Genomic DNA, 19464 nt, shown 5'->3' with positions numbered 1-19464 from the left:
CATCTCAAAATTATGACTTTCTAGAACAATATGATCAACATTTGGCCACTTTGGAATTTGTAGATCTTGTTATGTAAAGTAAGATCATTTCAACATGCTATGCATTTGTACAGTTTCTCCCATGTGGATTCTGTTATGGTGATTAAGTTGATGGCTCTGGGCAAATTTATTTCCACACTCCATACATTATTTATAAGGTTTCTCCCCTGAATGAATTCTCTTATGGAAAGTAAGAGTACTTCTCCGAGCAAAGGCCTTTTCACACTCCATACATTTATATGGTTTCACCCCTAGGTGGATTCTTTCATGGATCCTAAGAGACTTTTGTGACATGAAGCCCCTTCCACAATCCATGCATTTATATGGTGTCTCCTCTGTGTGAATCATTTTATGGATCTTAAAATGACTATGTGATGTAAAGACCCTTCCACACTCAATGCACCTATATGGTTTCTCCCTTGTGTGGATCCTTTTATGGGTCTGAAGACCACCATTTGACATAAAGCATCTTCCACATTCCATACACTTATATGATTTCTCCTGTGTATGTGTCTTCTTATGGGAAAATAGATAACTGCTCTGAGCAAAGGTCTTTCCACACTCCATGCATTTATATGGCTTTTCCCTTGTGTGGATCCTTTGATGTTTTATAAGTGATGCATTTACACAGAAACCCTTTCCACAATCTGTGCATTTATATGGTGTCTCCCCTGAGTAGATCTTTTTATGGAAAGTAAGATCACCATTTGATTTGAAGCCTTTTCCACATTTCATGCATTTATAGGGTTTCTCCCCTGTGTGGTTCATCTTATGCAATGTTAGTTGACTGTTCCGAGCAAAAGTCTTTCCACACTCCATGCATGTATACAGCTTCTCCCCTGTGTGGATCCTTTTATGTAAAGTAAGAGAACTATTCCAAGCAAACGTCTTTCCACATTCCATGCATTTATATGGCTTCTGACTGGTATGGATCCAGTAATGTGAAGTACGTTGATGACTTGACCTAAAACTCTTTCCACACTCCATACATTGATAGGGTGTTTCCCCTGTGTGGATTCTTTTATGGGAAGTAACATAACTGCTTTTCTTGAAGCTTATGCCACATTCTCTGCATTCATATGGCTTCTCCTTTGTGTGGATTATTTTATGGGAAGCAAGTTGACTATGATAAATAAAAGTCTTCCCACAATCCCTGCATTGATAGTGCTTCATCCCTGATTGGATCCTTTTATGAGATGTAAGATATCTGCATTTCCTGAAGCATCTGCCACACACTCTGCATTTATATGGCTTCTCCACTGTGTGGATCCAGTTATGGGAAGTAAGTTGACTAGTCTTTTGGAATCTCTTTCCACATTCCCAACTTTTAGATTGCTTCTCTTCTGTGTAGATCTTATTCTGTGATGTAAGTGACCTATTTCTATGAGACAGATTGAATGTCCAATTATATTTTTTTTCATTGTCTCTGAATATGTTACCTTCTTGGTTAATTTGGGCTGGATAGCATCCATTTACATGTAATTCATCTTTGATATGCTTCACACTTGAACTTTCCTAATTCCAGCTGTCAGGCTGGTTTTTCTCATCTCTTTCTATTTCCATTCCAATTGCAGATGTCTCCATTCTGTCTCCAGCAATGATCACTTGAAACGGTTCACCGGAATCTTTATTCTCCTGCCCATCATTACCTTAAGAAAAGAAATGAAAATGGTAGCAATGTTAGTGAAAAGATCAAATTGTACCAAGTTCTACAAATTTCCTTTTGATTTTTGGCCCAATTCCTATATATATCTTGGCACTGGTACCACAGCTGATCTGGAAATGATAATTGCTATATTCATGAGCTAACATCCTTTTTCGCCACTAATCACCATTACAAACATCCTTTTTATTTAGAATTATTCTGATATATTCACATCTCACTTGAAGTCAGCTTTGATTTAGGTAAGAATCCGGGGAAACCTCCAAGGATAAATTAGGAGAAGATTGGATATTTACTGGAGGATACCAATTCCAAGACCTGTGACAACTAAATAAATTTTGAAACATGTCTGTTTCTTACCAAACTATCTTCCCTTTATTATCATTTTCTCCTGTCAAAATTGCATGATTGCAGGGGGAAGAAAACAAAAGTTCTTCTATTAAGCCTCAACAACATGTTTGCAATTGGAAAATGGTAACATTTAGCCCATGGTCACCAACCTTTTGGACCTCAGGGACCACAAAATTCATAATTTTAAATCCCACAGACCACTAATATGAATCCAACACGCTGCTCGCTGAAGTGCCTGGACTCCCAGTGTGCCACGCAGTTGCCAATGCAAGATCTCAAATTATGGACAGAGGTTTACAACACTGTATAGATGCAGTAATTAAAAACATCCCAAAGAAAAAGAAATAAAAGTAGTAGCTGTCTGATGAAGTTTTACAAATAGTTGAGGAAAGGAAAGCAAAATGCAAAAGGGAAAGATACATCAACTGAATGCAGGTTTTCAGAGAATAGCAAGGAGAGATAAGGCCTTAAGTGTACAATGCAAAGAAATAAGAGGAAAAGGGTAAAATGAGAAATACTAGTGATTTCAAGGAACTATCAAAGGAATGTTTTGTGCAAAGATGGCCACAATAAAGGATAAAAATGATAGATAACTAACAGAAGGGGAATAAATTAAGAAGAAGTGGCAAGAATACACAGAATAACTATACAAGAAAGATCTTAATGCCTCTGAAAACTACTATGTTATGATCACTGACCTTGAGCTAGACATCCTGGACATAGTAAAAAAGTAAAAACAGAAACATCACTTTGCTGACAAAAGTGTGTATAGTCAAAGCTATGGTTTTCCCAGAAGTAATATGTACATGAGGCTGTGAGAATTAGACAATAAGGAAGGCTGAGCACTGAAGTACACAATTGAGCACACGATGGATGCTTTCTAATTGTGTTGGAGAAAATTCTTGAGAATCCCTTGGACTGCAAGGAGATCAAATCAGTCAATCTTAAAGAATATCAACCCTGTCTGCTCTTTGGAAGGATAGGTACTGAAGCTGAAGCTCAGATAGTTTGGTCACCAGATGAAAGAGGGCCCAGGAGAAAGGTCCTGATGTTGAGAAAGATTGAAGACAAAAGAGGAAGGGGATGGCGGAGGATGACATGGTTAGATAATGTCATCAATGCAGTAGGCATGAGTTTGAATGGACTCCAGAAGACAGTAGAGGATGGGGGATCATCACATGCTGTGGTCCATGGGGTTGTGGGGGCAGACACAAGTTATTGACAAACAACAAACAATAGCAATAGCAATAGCAGTAGACTTATATACCGCTTCATAGGCCTTTCAGGCCTCTCTAAGCGGTTTACAGAGAGTCAGCATATTGCCCCCAACAATCTGGGTCCTCATTTTACCCACCTCGGAAGGATGGAAGGCTGAGTCAACCCTGAGCCGGTGAGCTTTGAACCGCTGACCTGCTGATCTAGCAGTAGCCTGCAGTGCTGCATTTAACCACTGCGCCACAAAGAGAGAACATGGAAGAATACTCTACACCAGTGTTACTCCCTAAAGAAAAAGGAGAATACAAATCTAATAAATTAATCCCCCTCCCACTTAGTTGATCTGGAGATTCAACCACTGTTTCAGTTCTACCATAAAGACCAGGAAGCTTCATTTTACGTTCCCCTGTGAGGAGACAGAATTTTAAAATATATAATTAACAAATAAGAAGATATTTTACTGAAAGCACAGGGAAGGGAAAGCAGCTGGGGAATGAGAGGACTTTCGATTAGCTCCTGAGATGGTTGGGATATTCCTGAGAAAGACTCCTGAAAAATATCTAAGGGGAATTTGATGGATTCCTCCTTCTGTCAGTCTCTGCGATGTCTGCCACAATTGACTTGAAACAGGAAGGAGAAAAGAAGCACAATTAACAGATATTGCAAAACCTGAAATGGATTCTTGTTCTCCAAACATAACTTCATAACCCCCAATGTCCATCAGTGATGATGAGTAAGAAAGGAATGGTTGCCACAAATCTACAATGAATAATAGGACAACGATTGGTGGGACATCTCTACATATTATGAATGATGGAGAAATCAGGAAGGGAGAGGTGAGGAAATCAAACATATTCTTTATTCCTTTCAAATTCCTTCTGGACTCCACAAACCAAATTTGCTCATGTCCAACTCGACCTGTTCCTTCTGCTCCTCTGCCTGGCTCGGCCAGGGTCACCGCCTGGGAGCTGGTCACTGCTCCACATTCCCGCACCCAGCACTTCAGAACCGAGGTGGCGCAGTGGTTAAATGCAGCACTGCAGGCTACTTCAGCTGATTGCAGTTCTGCAGTTCAGCGGTTCAAATCTCACCGGCTCAGGGTTGACTCAGCCTTCCATCCTTCTGAGGTGGGTAAAATGAGGACCCGGATTGTTGTTGGGGGCAATATGCTGACTCTGTAAACCGCTTAGAGAAGGCTGAAAGCCCTATGGAGCGGTATATAAGTCTAACTGCTATTGAAGAACCACCAGGTCCAGCATCTGGGCTTTGGTGTGCTTTTCTGGTCTCAGCCATCGCTTACAAAAGTTGTGGAGCTTGCTGCAAAGTCCTCAGGGACCTTCAGCCTCCTGGTATTGGATGGTCCTGAAGTTGCAGGGCTGGACTGATGGTTTCCTCCTCCAGGATCAGGGTACTGATGACCACCTTTAAAGCACTCCATGGTAGTGGATCTGGGTACTTGAGAGACCGCCTTCTGCCGATTACCTCCCTCCGACCGATTAGATCGCACAGACTGGGCCTCCTCCGAATTCCATCCGCCAGTCAATGTCGACTGGCGACTACACGGAGGAGAGCCTTTTCTGTTGCAGCTCCGACCCTGTGGAACGATCTCCCCGTCGAGATACGCACCCTCACCACCGTCCAGGCCTTCCGCGCAGCCCTCAAGACCTGGCTCTCCCAACAGGCCTGCGGATAAGTCCTTAATTTGCCCCACCCGAGTGTTGAATGTAGAATGCATGTTGTGTTTTTACTACTTATCTTGTTTTCATATCGTTTATTGTTTATTGTTCCCCCTCCCTAATGGTTGTAAGCCGCCCTGAGTCCCCTCAGGGAAAAGGGCGGCCTATAAATTTTAATAAAGAAAAGAAAGAAAGGATCTTCTGCCCAGCTCTGCCCACAACTCTGGAGCTTTGCTTCGCCCCTGCATGGAAAGGGCAGCTGCATAGGATCTGGTGCTAAAACCGGAGGAATGCTAGCTACGGTTCTCTCCTTCCTCTGCCACTCTTTGCAAATGAAGCGCTGCAAAACTTTCTGCCAGCCTCTTACCCTTTTCTGCGGAGTTCCAAGATTTAAGGCGAGCAAGTGCGGCGCGCTAGACTCAAAATTCAGTGATAGCAATAGCAGTTAGACTTATATATCGCTTCATAGGGCTTTCAGCCCTCTCTAAGCGGTTTACAGAGTCAGCATATTGCCCCCAACAACAATCCGGGTCCTCATTTTACCCACCTCGGAAGGATGGAAGGCTGAGTCAGCCTTGAGCCGGTGAGATTAGAACCGCTGAACTGCAGATAACAGTCAGCTGAAGGGGCCTGCAGTACTGCACCCTAACCACTGCGCCACCTCGGCTCTGATGTCATCTCCATCGCAGCTTCCTCTGGAAAGGCAGGCATGACTTTTGCCCTCCAGTGGGGAAGCGCCCAGTTGTTCCCTTTTCTTGACAGAGGGTGTCCCCTGGTGGATTCTGCGCAGAATGCCAGGAGATCTGCAAGAGCGGGAAAGAGGAGCATGTCTTGGGGATGGGAAACAGAATAATATTTAAAATATTTAGAATGACAGAGTTGGAAGGGACCTTGGAGGTCTTCTAGTTCAACTCATTGCTTAGACAGGAAAGCCTACACCATTTCAGACAAATGGTTATCTAATCTCTTCTTAGAACCTTGTAGTGTTGGAGCATTTACAACTTCTGGAGGCAAGTTGTTCCACTGTTTAGTTGTTCTAACTGTCAGGAAATTTCTCCTTAGTTCTGGGTTGCTTCTCTCCTTGATTAGTGTCCCCTCCCCCAACTGCTTCTTGTTCTGCCCTCAGGTGTTTTGGATCCTTTGGATCCAGATCCTTTAGGCAGTCAATCTGGAAAAGAGTACTTAAGAGTGGCTGGTGTCCCAGCATGATGAAGATGCCCCAGAGCTGGTCGACCTTGACACATTCATGCAAATCCTGCAGGAGCAGTTCAAGGATCCCATGGCAGCCCAACAGCGGAAGCCTGCATCTGTGCCCTGAAGCAAGGGAAGTGACCAATGACAGTACATTCAAGATTTCTGCTGGGTAGCCAGTCTCTTGGGAAAGTGGCCTGAACACTTGCTGATCTACCACTCCCACGAAGGACTGAATAAGGAGCTATATCAGAACTGCCTGCAAGCTGCAGGCATGATACCACATAGCTACTGAAGTAGAGATCAAGCTAGTGGAATTCCACAAGCACAGGATACCAGAGGGTTGGTCCTGGCCCTCAGCTGAGAAGCAAAGTTAGGAAGAGGAAAGGGTGTGCACTCCCAACTAAAGGGGGAGATTCCACCAGAGCATGGGTGGTTGCTTTCACTGCAGGAAAGAGGGGCATAGAGCAGTCAAGTGGTCAGTACCATGACCAACGACCATCCTCCCCCCCAGATCCAGTCAAATAAAAGGAGGACTCCACCAAAGACAAGGGAGAGAACTCACATGGGACAACAAGTCATAGAGTTCACCCCTCCATTCAGTAAGAAGGAAACTCTTGACTCCTGCCAAGATGGGACCAATCCTGTATGAGAGCGAGAACAAGACAACTTGATGGTAAGTGGCACCTGACAAGGTTCAGGCAAATGAACCCAACCAATTCAGCACTCCGAGACTTTCAACTTTCTCAAATAACTTTTATTGAGTACATCATTTTGACATGGATGAAAATAAAACCAGGTCTAACGATTTCCTGTGCTTTCAGTATAACTAAAGGATAGACAACTCACTCCCTTATTGTCGCAGGTCACAGTGTCCAATTAGGTGTTCTGGTGTCTCACTGGTGTCTCCCGTAATCTTTGGCCACCACCTGTTCAGATTACCTTGCTTCCCATGAACTATTGTTGTCTATTGTTGAGCTTTCCTGGTTCCTGTTATTTAACTGGTTTCTTTCGTGTCTTTCTACTGCCTTTTGAATTGCAGACTTCTCCATTCTATCTCCAGCATTGATCACTTGGAACAGTTCACAGGAATCTTAATTCTCCTGCACATTATTACCTTCAGAGGAAAAAAATGGCTAGTGAAAAACATCAAAGTGTAGGAAGTCATATGAATTTTTGTGACATTCCAACATATTTGACGTTTGCATGCTTACGATGACATGGTATAGAAATTACAATTTCTATATTCATAAGCTAGAGAAACTTTGGAAATATCTAGAAAATCTCTCTTTCTCTACAATTAATCATACATATTCAAATCTCATCCAGACTTAGTTCTCACTTAAGCAATAGTCCAAGGAGGTAGTAGGAGATAGCCTAACATTTATTAGAGTCAGTTCATTTCAGCAGAGATCTGTAAGAGCTAAAACAATTTTGAAACAAATCCTTTTTTTTCTATTCAAACTACCTTCTCTTTGCTATTCATTTTCTCTTGCCAAAATCATATAGCCGCAAAGAAAAAACTCAGGAATACTTTCACTCTCAACCAGTGACGTGCAGTGGTGAGGCACTGATGTTATCACAATCAGATTTACAAACATTAAAATCCTACAAATTATCTTATCCAATATTTGATTGGCAGCAGTTAAAGGGTTATGTTTAAGGTCTCATATCAGCATTCTTTACACATACTGTAGCATACAAAAAAGCACATTTAATTGAAAAAAAGGAAGTTATTATGGAACTTACCATTACTTATAAATGAAGTCTATCCGCCGCTCCTTCTCAACAAAAGCATCTATGACTTGCTGGTAGAATTTTTCCTTATCTTCTTTTAATTTAAAAAGTCTCTCTGTCTCAATGGCGATCACGGCCAGGGAAGAATGTTGTCCTTGATTAGTCTTGTTCCGACTGTATGTTTTTAGTCTCTTCAGTGCTGAGAATGACCGCTCCACCGATACTGTCATAGCTGGAACAGTGAGCACAAGCTGGAGCAACTTTGTGGCCTGAGGAACAGTCTGAATGAGATCTTTCTGGGCCAAAAAGCTAAGAAGCTGTGCAGGAGATTTACATGTATCCCTGATCACTGGTGAGCTGTATAGTCCAACGAGATCCGCCTTCAGTTTTACAAAGTCAAAAAATCTGGCATATTTTGAAAGGCTCTGCAGTTTCGTGTCATCAAAACGTCGGGACATTTCACTAAATTTTGCGCAATCCACCAAACCAAGGAAAGTCAACTCACCAAAATGATCAAACCTAGCCTGCATTTGATGGCTTATGTTCTCCAAAATGTTACAAAACACTCGTTTTTGTTCAGATATAACCGACTCTCTACATCCAGTCCCTGTCAGGCCAAGTGAGCTGCATTTCTTCTCAAATCGGTCATATAAACTGTTGAACTCGAGTTTCATGCGCTCAAGAGCTGTAAAGGTGTCGCGGATACGTGCAAGACAATATTCAATGTCCATCACTTGGTTTTGCAGTACTTTAAAAAGTATATCAGTTTCATTGAAAATGTCCTCATATGCCATAAGGAGAAAGCATGTTGACGGTTTTGACAGCCACTGATCGTATCCTACTGCCATCATTAGTGTGTCATTGTCCCAGTTGTCAGGATTTTCTAGAATGACATGAAATAACGCGCGTAGATCATTTTGGTGCATGCTTATTGTCTGCACCAGCCTAGAGGTAGAACTCCATCTTGTGGGCGCTGCTCTGGGTAAACGGCGCTTAACAACATCATCCAGCAAGTGAGTGCGCTTTGTGGACTTGCTGAAAAATGACGCTAGCCCCTCAGCTGTTTTAAAAAATGTGCGACTCTCCGGCATGCACTTTGCTGAATGCAAAAGCACCAAGTTCAGCTTATGTGCATAACAGTGTGTGAACATGGCTTCGGGCACTTTTTCTTTTATTTTAGCTTGCACGCCATTAAGTTCTGATGCCATTACAGCGGCCCCATCATAGGTCTGAGCTACAAGCTTTCCAACACAGTCATACTTCTCCAACACTCTCAGGATATACTCAGCAATTGCGGGAGCCCGTATGTCCTCACTCAAATCATCAAATCCCAAAAACGCCTCCTTCACCTCACATTTGGCATCAGCCATAGCCACATACCGTAGTATGACAGAAATCCGAGCTTGGTTTGTGACATCTGTGGTCTCGTCTACTTCTACAGCAACAAATGGAGTTGCACTGATCTCTTTTTTAATGTCATTTCTAATGACATCACTGACTGCTTCAATTAAATCATTCTGTATTCTGTTTGACAAGTCGGAAAATACAGTGGATGTTTTCAAATGTTTAGCTAGCCTGTCATCTTTCTCAGCAAAAGCATGTAAGAGTTCAACAAAGTTTCCACGATTGGTAGAGTCTGTACTTTCATCATTTCCATGAAATGCCAGCTGTTGTTTGGCGAGGAAGCAGGTGACATCGATGAGATCTTTTAAAATGTCTCGGTTTTCCTTTACCTTAGCATTGTGGATGTTGATATTGAGTCTGCGTTGTTCATCTAAAGCTATGTCTATCCTGGGCACGCTGAACGTTTTTAGCGAGATCTGACTATGTATGTGGGTGGTCGACTGCTCATGTTTGATGAGGCTTCTTTGCAAATTCTTCAGGTCACAATATCCCATCTGAGTCCAGACATTGCCGCAAGTTGAGAAAAGAAGGCAGGGAAAGCAGAAAAGGCGGTTTCTTACTGAACATCCACACAGCCAGCCTTTTCGTGTGTACCACTCCGTTTGGAAACAGCGGGTAATCTGTCTATTCCTCTGAAGCAGGCCCTTTAGCTCCGGCGTTGGTCTTCCTTTAATTATTACCTCCTTCTTTGATTGATAGTCCAGTTTAGAAAACCTTTTTAGTTTAGAAATGTAATCCTCCATTTCTGAAAGTGAAAAAGATAGGGAAGAAAAAAATGAATGACTGCACTTGATTTTTTAACTCTCATACAGAATCACCAAAGAGTTTAGTTTCTGGCATTGTCTGCATGGATGGAGATCCACATGGATCTTCAAAAATTCAGTACTTTCCCTGGTGGAATCACAAGGCGACTGCAGGTGACACAAAGATTCCACAATTGTGCCGGCATTACCCAAGATGCGGAGGAACAGAAACATTTTACATTTACAAAATATAACAAAGACATTTCAGTACTTCAAAAGCATACAGGTAGTCCTCAACTTACAACTGTTCATTTAGTGACTATTCAAAGTTACACCACTGAAAAAAGTAACTTAAGACAGTTTTTCACTTATGACCGTTGCAGCATCCCCATGGTCACATGATCAAAATTCAGATGCTTGGCGACTGGTTCATATTTATGATGGTTGCAGGGTCCTGGAGTCACGTGATCACTTTGTGCGACCATCTGACATTTTGCAACCTTCTGACAGTAGACAAGCAAAGTCAATGGAGGAAGCCAGATTCACTTAACAACCGTGTTAGTAATTTAACACCTGCAGTGATTCACTTAACAACTGCAACAAGAAAAGTTGTAGAGTGGGGCAAAATTCACGTAACTGTCTTACTGTGCAAAATAAAATTTTAGGTTCAATTGTGGTCATAGGTTCAGGACTACCTGTCTCCTATTGAAACACGACAAATGATCATCATGAAGGGAGAACTGTGACATCTTTGATCTCTTTGCAATTGCATAGAAAATGGCGAGAATTAATATTCTACTTCAGTTCTACTTGGAAATGAACAGCTATCAGTAATAAAGTTTAGCAGGGAATGGCATACACTATTGAAAACGTATCGTCCCCTACAACCCTGGGTAGAAGTTTTGGAATGTATTTAAGGCAAGTTAAATATTAATAATTAATGCCTGCACTGGATGTTTGCATAAGCCGTTGAATAAGGAACATTTCTAATACAGACATATTTATGTTGACCTGCAAAAGTTGCTTCAGGTGAAGTTTTCTGCATATTTAATTCGGAATGGAGGAAGAGGAGAGATGAAAGGCAAGGGGGGAGAAGGAATTCCTACTCTTTCCCCCAGTGTATCCCTCAGCAGCAGTATGCTTAAAGTTAAAGCCCTCAATGGCAGGTAGGGGTGGGTAGAAATTAGAAAACAATGAAGAATAAACATGTTCCTCCTGGAGCTTGAGTGTTACCAAAGGAACCTCAGGTGGTTCCTCAGGTGGTTATCTGTTACCTATGAAGGTGGTTATCTGTTACCTTGAAGAGCCGAGGTGGCACAGTGGTTAAATGCAGCACTGCAGGCTACTTCAGCTGACTGCAGTTCTGCAGTTCGGCTGTTCAAATCTCACTGGCTCAGGGTTGACTCAGCCTTCCATCCTTCCGAGGTGGGTAAAATGAGGACCCGGATTGTTGTTGGGGGCAATATGCTGACTCTGTAAACCGCTTAGAGAGGGCTGAAAGCCCTATGAAGCGGTATATAAGTCTAACTGCTATTGCTATTGCTATTACCAAAGGAACCTCAGGTGGTTAAAAGGGAATAAGTGTGACCTTAGCTCAGGAGAAATGACTGGATTCTATTATTACCCACCTCAGATAATAAAAAGCGCTATTGCCAATTTGCATCCATGCTCCAGCAGACGGGGGGAGGGGGGGCAACTTCCAACAAAAGGCAGCAACCGGAGAAAAGCAGCGAGGGGCGAGGAAGCTTGTCGGGGAGAGCCACGTGGTCTTTTCGCCTTAGATTCCTCTCCTCTCCTCGCGTACCTTTCCTCCTGGGCTCTCTCCCGGAAACTTCACCAGCTGCTTCTTTTGCCATGACATTTCCTGGCATGGCAAAAGACTTTTTTTCCCTTCGCCTTCCAGCCCACCAAGAAGCGCCCGATCTGCGCCACAGCCGCCAATTGATCATTTGCAGCTTGGCCCGGATCACGGGGGAAAGCTCGCAAGGGAAAGCACTTTCGGTGGCAGAGCTCAGGCACTCTCTCCTCTCCCCCGACACCCCACTGACTAAAGTACTTTCTTTCACCCGTGGCAGAGCTTAGGCGGGTGAAAGAAAGTGGGGTGTTGGAGGAGAGGACACCCCAGTGACTAAAGCACTTTCTTTCGCCCGTGGCAGAGCTCAGCGCTTTAGGCTCAGGCGGGCGAAAGAAATTGCTTTAGTCAGTGGGGTGTCGCGGGAGAGGAAAGAATGCCTGAGCATTCTCTCCTCTCCCACAACACCCCACTGACTAAAGCACTTTCTTTCGCCTGCCTGAGCTCTGCCACGAGGGGTCCTATTTCCATGAGAAAGAATGAATGTCTAGTTGTAATCTTTTCCATTGTCTGTGAATATATTACCTTCTCCATTAGTTTGGTATGGATAGCGTCCATTTGCATCTAATTGGTCTTTGATCTGCTTAACACTTTCCCCAAAATATTCCTTTATTTTCCCTTGTTGGACCACAAAGTCTTGCACTGGAGCATCAACGGAAGAGGAGCTTTCCTGATTCCAATTGTCAGGCTGGTTTTTCTCACATCTTTCCACTTCTATTCCAACTGCAGATGTCTCCATTCTCTCTTCACCAGTTATCCCTTGTAATGGTTCATAGGAATCTTTATTCTCCTGCCCATCATCGCCTTTAAAAAAATGGAAAAATGAAAATGACATCAAAGTTATGGTAAGGATCAAACTATAGGAAGTACTATGAATTTCCCTCTGAATTCTGGTCAAATTCCAATATGTTACATGTTTGCACGCTTACAGTGGCATGGCACAGAAATGAAAATTTCTAAATAATATTTAACACAGCACAGCACTTAAGCAAAATGGTTCAATTGAGATCTGCATATGTGGGACTGATTGGAGTAAATTGCAGGGGTGACACCAACATATAATTTTATCATATTTTATCTCTATCTTAATTATTGTATTCTATTCCAATTTCATTTTAGGCTGTATTTTATTCCAATTTCATTTTAAATCATATTTTATTCCAATTCCATTTTAAATTGCTTTTATCAAATTTTAGTAATAATTTGTTTCTGGAACTTTGCCCTTTGATATGGCGCAAGGGCTAATCAATAAAGACTCAAATAAATGGCATGAGTTATAAAAGCTATTAAAAGTTCTAAAACATCTTGTTTTGCCACTAATCACCAATATTGCAAACATCCTTTTTTATTTAGAATTATTCTGATTTGAGCTAGGGAAGAATCAGGGGAAATGAAATATCTGAGAAGGAATTAGGAGAAAACTGAACATTTATTCAAGGTGCCAATTCCAGGAAAGACCTGTAACAACAAACGTATTTTTCAGAGTATAAAGACAAACCTTTTTACCTCAAAAAGGAGACTGAAAATCTGGGTGTCTTATATACTGAATACAGCATTTTTTGCCTACCAAAACTCCGCCCCCTTCACCAAAATGACTGTAGGAAGGTTTTAGAGAGCTCCTGGGGGCTGGGGAGGGCAGAAATGAGCAAAAAATGCTCCCCCCGCAGACCCCAGGAGCACTCTGCAAGCTCCCTAAAGGCTATTCATGCCTTTGGGGGGGGGAGAGAGGGACGTGCCTGTTTTCACAAAAAACAGGCCGTTTTTGGGAAGGTTGCAGAGTGCAAGGTTTTTCCTCTTCAAAACCTTGCTGCATCTTATACTCCGAAAAATACATTAAGTAAATTTTGAAACGTCTTTTTCTTCCCATACAAATTATCTTCCCCTTATTAATCATTTTCTTCCGTCAAAATTATATGTTTGCAGGGGAGGAAACCAAGAGTTCTTCTATTAAGTCCCAAAAACATGTTTGCAATTGGAAAATGGCACTATTTAGCCCAGAGAGGGCCAAAAAATTCGACTCGGCATGTCAAATGTTTAAAAGACGCTTAACTTAGCTGGCATCACACACAGACATGAAACAAAAGATAAACAATTCTCTATCTTTCCCCCATCCAGACCACCATGAACAGTGGCCCTTAGCAGTAGAGCCAAGACTGGCCTTGAGGTAGGTTTCTGGGAATCAACCAGAGCTCTAAGACCACCGCTTCCACTCAAACAGGCTGCCTTGCATTTTTCTACAAGGTGCACAACCTTGGGGAACAGCACGATTGCCCTGCAGCGCAACTGATGGCATCTGACTACAGAATGACTTCCTAAGCAATCTGACTGCAGGGTAGCAAATCCTTACCGAGAGCGGCAACGTTCCTATGATTTTCCCGCATGACTTCCAAATACAGCGCTTTTTGGTCAGGATCCAGCTGAGACCACTCCTCCTCCGAGAAATACACAGCCACTTCCTCATAGGACACGGACCCTTCCTGAATATGGGAAAAAGGAACAGAACAAGACTAGGACGATTTGCAAGATCTGCTCCATCGTTCACAAATTCCCAATCCAAAGATATGCACTAACTTACATGGCTGTGTTTGGTAGGATTCTGAGGCTTAGCTGAAAAAATTTATGAAGCCAAAAACCTTTGCCTAAAGAAATATTTTAGCCATGTTTGTCAACTTCATTTATTCTTCAGGACTTTCAGTGCCATCCAGTGATATTAACCCACTGCATATTGATTGATCCGTCATCTATCTTTTAGCTGTTTCCCTACCATTTCTTCTTTCTTGTTCTACCCTCAGGTGCTTTGGAGAATAGTTTGACTCCCTCTACTTTGTGGCAACCCCTGAGATATTGGAACACTGCTATCCTAGTCCTTTTTTCTATTAAACTAGACATATCCAGTTCCTGCAACCATTCTTCATATGTTTTAGCCTCCAGTCCCCTAATCATCTTTGTTGCTCTTCTCAGCTCTCTTTCTAGAGTCTCCACATCTTTTCTACATCGTGTTGACCAAAACTGAATGCAGTATTCCAAGTGTGGCCGTACCAAGGCCTTATAAAGTGGAATTAACCATGCCATCTTGATTCTATCCCTCTGTTTATATAGCCTAGATCTGTGTTGGCTTTTTTGGCAGCTGCTGCACACTGCTGGCTCAGTATTCCAAGTGTGGTCTTACCAAGGAATTATAATATTGGCTGGGAAAGGCCCCATAGGAGGTGATATGTGGGTGGGTCCAAACAATCATAGTGTCATCCTTCTCAAGTGTTCCTGCTCCTTTTAAAGAGGCCCTGCTAGGCCCTCTACTCAAGAAGTAATTGCTAGATCCCACCATGAGCATCTTGAAGGATGGATCCTCTAAACCAGTGGTTCTCCACCTTCCCAATGCCGCAAATTTAATACAGTTTCTCATGTTGTGGTGACGCCCAACCATAAAATTGGTGTCTCGGTTCCTAAGACCATCGAAAATATGTGTTTTCGATGGTCTTAGGCGACCCCTGTGAAAGGGTCGTTCAACCCCCAAAGTGGTCCCGACCCACAGGTTGAGAACAACTGCTCTAAACCTTTTCAGTCTGGTTTTAGGCCCAGATATGAGACTGAAACCGTATTGATTGCAGTCATGGATGATCTCCGGCAAGAGTAGGATGAAGGTGGTGAATCCAACCCTGCTTTTCTCACCCTCTGAGCACTGTTCAATACTACTGGGCATGCTTTTGGGCCAACATATGGAACTGAGGGTGGGTAGGACAGTTTTGTGCTGATTTCCCTTCTTCCTCCAAGGCTATTCCTAATCGATGTCTTTAGGAAGATTATGGCTCCTATGGTATGGGGTGCCTCAGGGCTTGATACTCTCTCCACTTGTTTTTACATGAAACTGCTGGGAAAATCATCCATCAACACGGGACAAGGTATCACCCATACACTGACAATACCCAGCTATATACAGTGGGGCAAAAAAGTATTTAGTCAGCCACCAATTGTGCAAGTTCTCCCACTTAATTTGCAAAAAAATTCTTTCCAAATCAGACAATGTGATCGTCTGGATTTGTTTTCTCATTTTGTCTCTCATAGTTGAGGTCTACCTATGATGTCAATTACAGGCCTCTCTCATCTTTTTAAGTGGGAGAACTTGCACAATTGGTGGCTGACTAAATACTTTTTTGCCCACTGTATCTCCATGCTGCTGAAACGAGTGAGGCATTGGACATCCTTTTGTTGTGCCTGGAGGCTGTTGGGGGTTTGGATGGGGAACAACAGACTTCAACAAAACCCGGGTAAGATAGAGTGTGCCACTCTGCATCATCTCTAGTCCTAGATGGGGTTGGTGTGATTTTCCTTTTTCAGCCATTGCCTAGAAAATGCATGGAGTTGACTCGGCTGAATTTCTGAATGGATGGTGGTTTCCTCCTTCAGGATCTCCTGCCCAGTTCTTGCCCAGATCTCCCCACAGCTTCCATCCTGAACAGCAGAAGGGTCTTTTTCAGTTGCCTCACTTGCTAAAAGTTGTGTCTCCATTCTGTCTCTGTCTCCAGAGTAACTCAAAGAAATGTTTTAGATCTCAAAAAGCCTTTTCATCCAGAGGATGGTTTCTGTTCCCACCGGAGTGACTTCAGTTCACTTTAGCGGAGATACTTTGGCTGTATGTGAAGACATACAAATGGCTTCCACTTCGTGTATCTGTGATGGAAAAGAACATATATTTCAAGAATTAGAAAATATGGATTTAACCACTGAACAATAACACCCATCCGATGGAAGGAAGTATTTTTCAGAGCTTGCATAGGGGTTGCTTTGCAATGAATCGTGTGAGTGTGTTAAACTGGAGTATTTTATATTTTTACTTACAAGAAAGGCCTTCCTTTTTAAAAACTGAAACACTTCAGTTCATGTCAAATGAAATGCCAGGAAATCAACCCAACTCTGTTAATCTGTTATCTGACCCTGGTTGAGGATGCCCCCTTTCCCTTCTTCAGAGTGGCCTTTGGAGAGCCCAGTCTCCCTCTGACAGCTGGCAGGTTCACACAATCTTGCCTCGTTGGACTTCCCTCCTGCTGGGCCTCCGCAAGGCCGACCATCCTCTCCTCCCTCCACAACTCGTGCTCTTCCGCGGAAACGGGGCGGGAAGGGACCCCCGGATCCCCGCGGCCTTCCTGGGGATCCCCGGTCCCTTTCCTGCTCCTCCGGAGCTCCGCTTCCCCCTGCATGGAGAGGGCGGCTGGAGAGCATGGGACCGAGGGTTGAAGCCGAAGGGGGGTCGGCCGCGGGTCTCTCTCCCCCTCATCCGCCTCCCTTTGCACGGGAAAAGCAACCCCCCTCACCCGGGATACGTCGGGATCTCCCCCCCGCCAGACTCTCCCGCAGCCTCCCCGCCACAAAGGTTAAGACGAGCGATTGCGTCCTCCTAGAGCGGCAAGAGTTTGTGATGCCACGCCTCCTTTGGAAAGCCAGCTATGACGTTCGCCCTACAGTCGACCAATCGGAAAGCGCCTGACGTTTACCCTCCTTTTGCGGAGAACGCTCCCTGGAGGATTCTGCGCAACGTGACAGGGACCCTGCAAGGGCGGGAAGAAGCGCACCTTGAGGGGAGGCTGAGGGCAGGGATGATGGGCGTCGGAGTAGCAGCAAAGGGACTTCTCAGTGACTGTCAGAGAGAAGCAGCGGCGCCTCCGTGAGGGAGGGAAATTTTTCCTGTCAGAAAAATAGATATTTCTATAGGTTTTTAGTTCTCTAGTTCAATATACACAGCTGCTCTTTTCCAATTCTCACTTCTGGGGGCTCAAGAATAACTGAAAAGACCAGATGGCAGTTTCTGACAAAGGAAATAATGCTGAAGAAAAAAAGAAATATCGAAGGAAAACTAGTTCCAAATTAAAGAAAAACTCAAGCTGGTGGATGTTTTTTTACCTCACAACTTTTCTTTACCTTACGAGGGGAAAATAGCTTCTCCTCTGTGACATGAGAAAAAGTGGAATTGCAAAATGAAGTCAAATAGTAACAAATGAATATAAATATCAAGTCTGTGAGGGGGAAAATGAACAAAAATCTATTCAAGAGCTGAGCAGGAGATTTACCTCATAGGGAAACAAATAGAAAACTAAAGGCCTCTGTAGAATTTAAGGCAACCAGAAGCATCTGATATTCCCTTGGCCAAGAGTGCCCCCTGATGGATGTTGTGTGCAATGCAGTTGCCAATGCAGCAAAGTCAAGCTAGTCTTCTTTTGATGTTTTGACCAGGAATGTGCAGTCAGGGGAGGCAGAGCCTCACCACTGTCATCATGAAAAGGAAAAAAAATGTAAAAGGAAAAAGGCAAGAGCTGAGGTCAGGCTGAGCTAGTTGCTGCCAGAGTTACCGTGGATGACTCTGCTTAACTGTTTAAAAAAGCCTCTAAAAAAGCACCCTCTACAGGAGGAGGCAGGAGAAGGACATGCCTCATCTAGTCTGACTTTAGGCGTTTTATGATCACTTGGGCAGAGCTAAGCAAGGGTTAAAAGCCTCAAAAATCCTCACGTAGGTGAGGCATGTCATCCATGGTGACTCTGGCAGCAACTAGCTCAGCCTGACCTCAGCTCTTGCTTTTTTCCTTTTACATTTTTTTTTCTTTTCATGATGACAGGCAAGAGCAGAGTTGTAATGCTCTCTGAAACATCTGGAAAAGGTACATGTGGGTCGGCGGGGGGGGGGGGAGGAATTCAAACTTCATCCTCAAGTTTAGATCCCTCCCCAAGTGTAGTTTGATTGCAGGCAGAGCCACATTGCCTTTTCAAACACACACACACACACACACACACAGCTGGATAAAACTATATAAGCCCAGCTTCATTGATTACAAGTTTGAAAAAGCAACGTGGGGGGTGTGTGTGTGTGGCAGAGGAGCTGCTTTCAAGCCATTGGAAAATATATCCAATCCAATTTCTGTATTTGTGTCTGTTTGAGAGAGGGGGAGGGAGGGAGAGAGGGAGGAAGGAGGGGGAGGGAGAAGAAAAGGAATGAAGGAAACTTTTTCGCAAAGGAGAAAAACAAATGCTGTTGCTTTAAATCGGAACTGAGCATGCCTGGCTGTGGAATTCTGGGAGTTGAAGTCCACAAGTCTAAAAAAATTTGAAACCCACCACTGAGTCCGTGCAACCGGTGTCCATGAATTACTGGTGGTCCGTGAGAAACCTTTGGTGGTCCGCAGTGCACCTGGGTGAAGGAACTGCTCTGGGATGACTCTCTTTCTCTGTCTGAAATATGGGACCGGCCAGGCAGTTTGTGATGGGGCTGAAAATCTCCACCATAGAGTATGGGCAAATTGCAACTTTGCAAGAGGTTCAAGCAGTAGTCTAACGAGGTAATGAGAGAGAGGGAGAGAGAGAGAGAGATTTGACTTTCTTCATTTTGCAATTCCACTTTTTCTCCAGTTTTCACAGATGAGAAGCTATTTTCCCCTCTTCATTTTTCTCCGTCAAGGAGCCTTGCTGTGAGGTAAAATGTCTGCAACATTCACCAGCTTGAGTTTTTCTTTAATTTGGAACTGGTTTTCCTTCGATATTTCTTTTTCTTCAGCATTATTTCTTTTTGTCAGAAGCTGCCATCTGGTCTTTTCAAGTATTCTTAGGCAC

General features: G+C 43.4%; 2 protein-coding genes across 2 annotated transcripts; both read right to left on the bottom strand.

Annotated features, from left to right (window-relative positions):
* Positions 1-25: 25 nt before the first annotated feature.
* LOC116504301 (zinc finger MYM-type protein 1-like) lies at positions 26-17264 on the bottom strand. Its single transcript, XM_032211234.1, has 7 exons — positions 17181-17264; positions 16356-16539; positions 14219-14348; positions 12397-12675; positions 7885-10021; positions 6985-7252; positions 26-1688 (listed from the first exon to the last, which is right to left on the bottom strand). The coding sequence occupies exons 3-5, from the start codon at positions 14250-14252 to the stop codon at positions 7887-7889; spliced, it is 2448 nt and encodes an 815-aa protein (XP_032067125.1). The 5' UTR covers positions 14253-14348; positions 16356-16539; positions 17181-17264; the 3' UTR covers positions 26-1688; positions 6985-7252; positions 7885-7886.
* On the bottom strand, positions 187-2765 carry LOC116502612 (zinc finger protein 429-like). Its single transcript, XM_032208483.1, has 4 exons — positions 2752-2765; positions 926-1420; positions 667-826; positions 187-555 (listed from the first exon to the last, which is right to left on the bottom strand). The coding sequence occupies exons 1-4, from the start codon at positions 2763-2765 to the stop codon at positions 187-189; spliced, it is 1038 nt and encodes a 345-aa protein (XP_032064374.1).
* Positions 17265-19464: the final 2200 nt, after the last annotated feature.

Source organism: Thamnophis elegans, chromosome 2, assembly GCF_009769535.1.
Source record: "Thamnophis elegans isolate rThaEle1 chromosome 2, rThaEle1.pri, whole genome shotgun sequence".
In the NCBI taxonomy this organism is placed as follows: Eukaryota; Metazoa; Chordata; class Lepidosauria; order Squamata; family Colubridae; genus Thamnophis; species Thamnophis elegans.
Note: the sequence above shows the minus strand (reverse complement) of the source record. Positions and strands in the feature narration are given on the sequence as shown.

Coding starts and splice junctions, on each gene's coding strand:
- LOC116502612 (XM_032208483.1), bottom strand. Junction 827..925: donor TGCATGGAATGTGGAAAGAC/GTTTGCTTGGAA, acceptor TGCTCGGAACAG/TCAACTAACATTGCATAAGA. Junction 556..666: donor ATTGTGGAAAGGGTTTCTGT/GTAAATGCATCA, acceptor TTTTCCCATAAG/AAGACACATACACAGGAGAA.
- LOC116504301 (XM_032211234.1), bottom strand. CDS start 14,252: ATGCGGGAAAATCATAGGAACGTTGCCGCTCTCG. Junction 12,676..14,218: donor TAGGAACGTTGCCGCTCTCG/GTAAGGATTTGC, acceptor ATTTTTTTAAAG/GCGATGATGGGCAGGAGAAT. Junction 10,022..12,396: donor ATACCAAACTAATGGAGAAG/GTAATATATTCA, acceptor TTTCACTTTCAG/AAATGGAGGATTACATTTCT.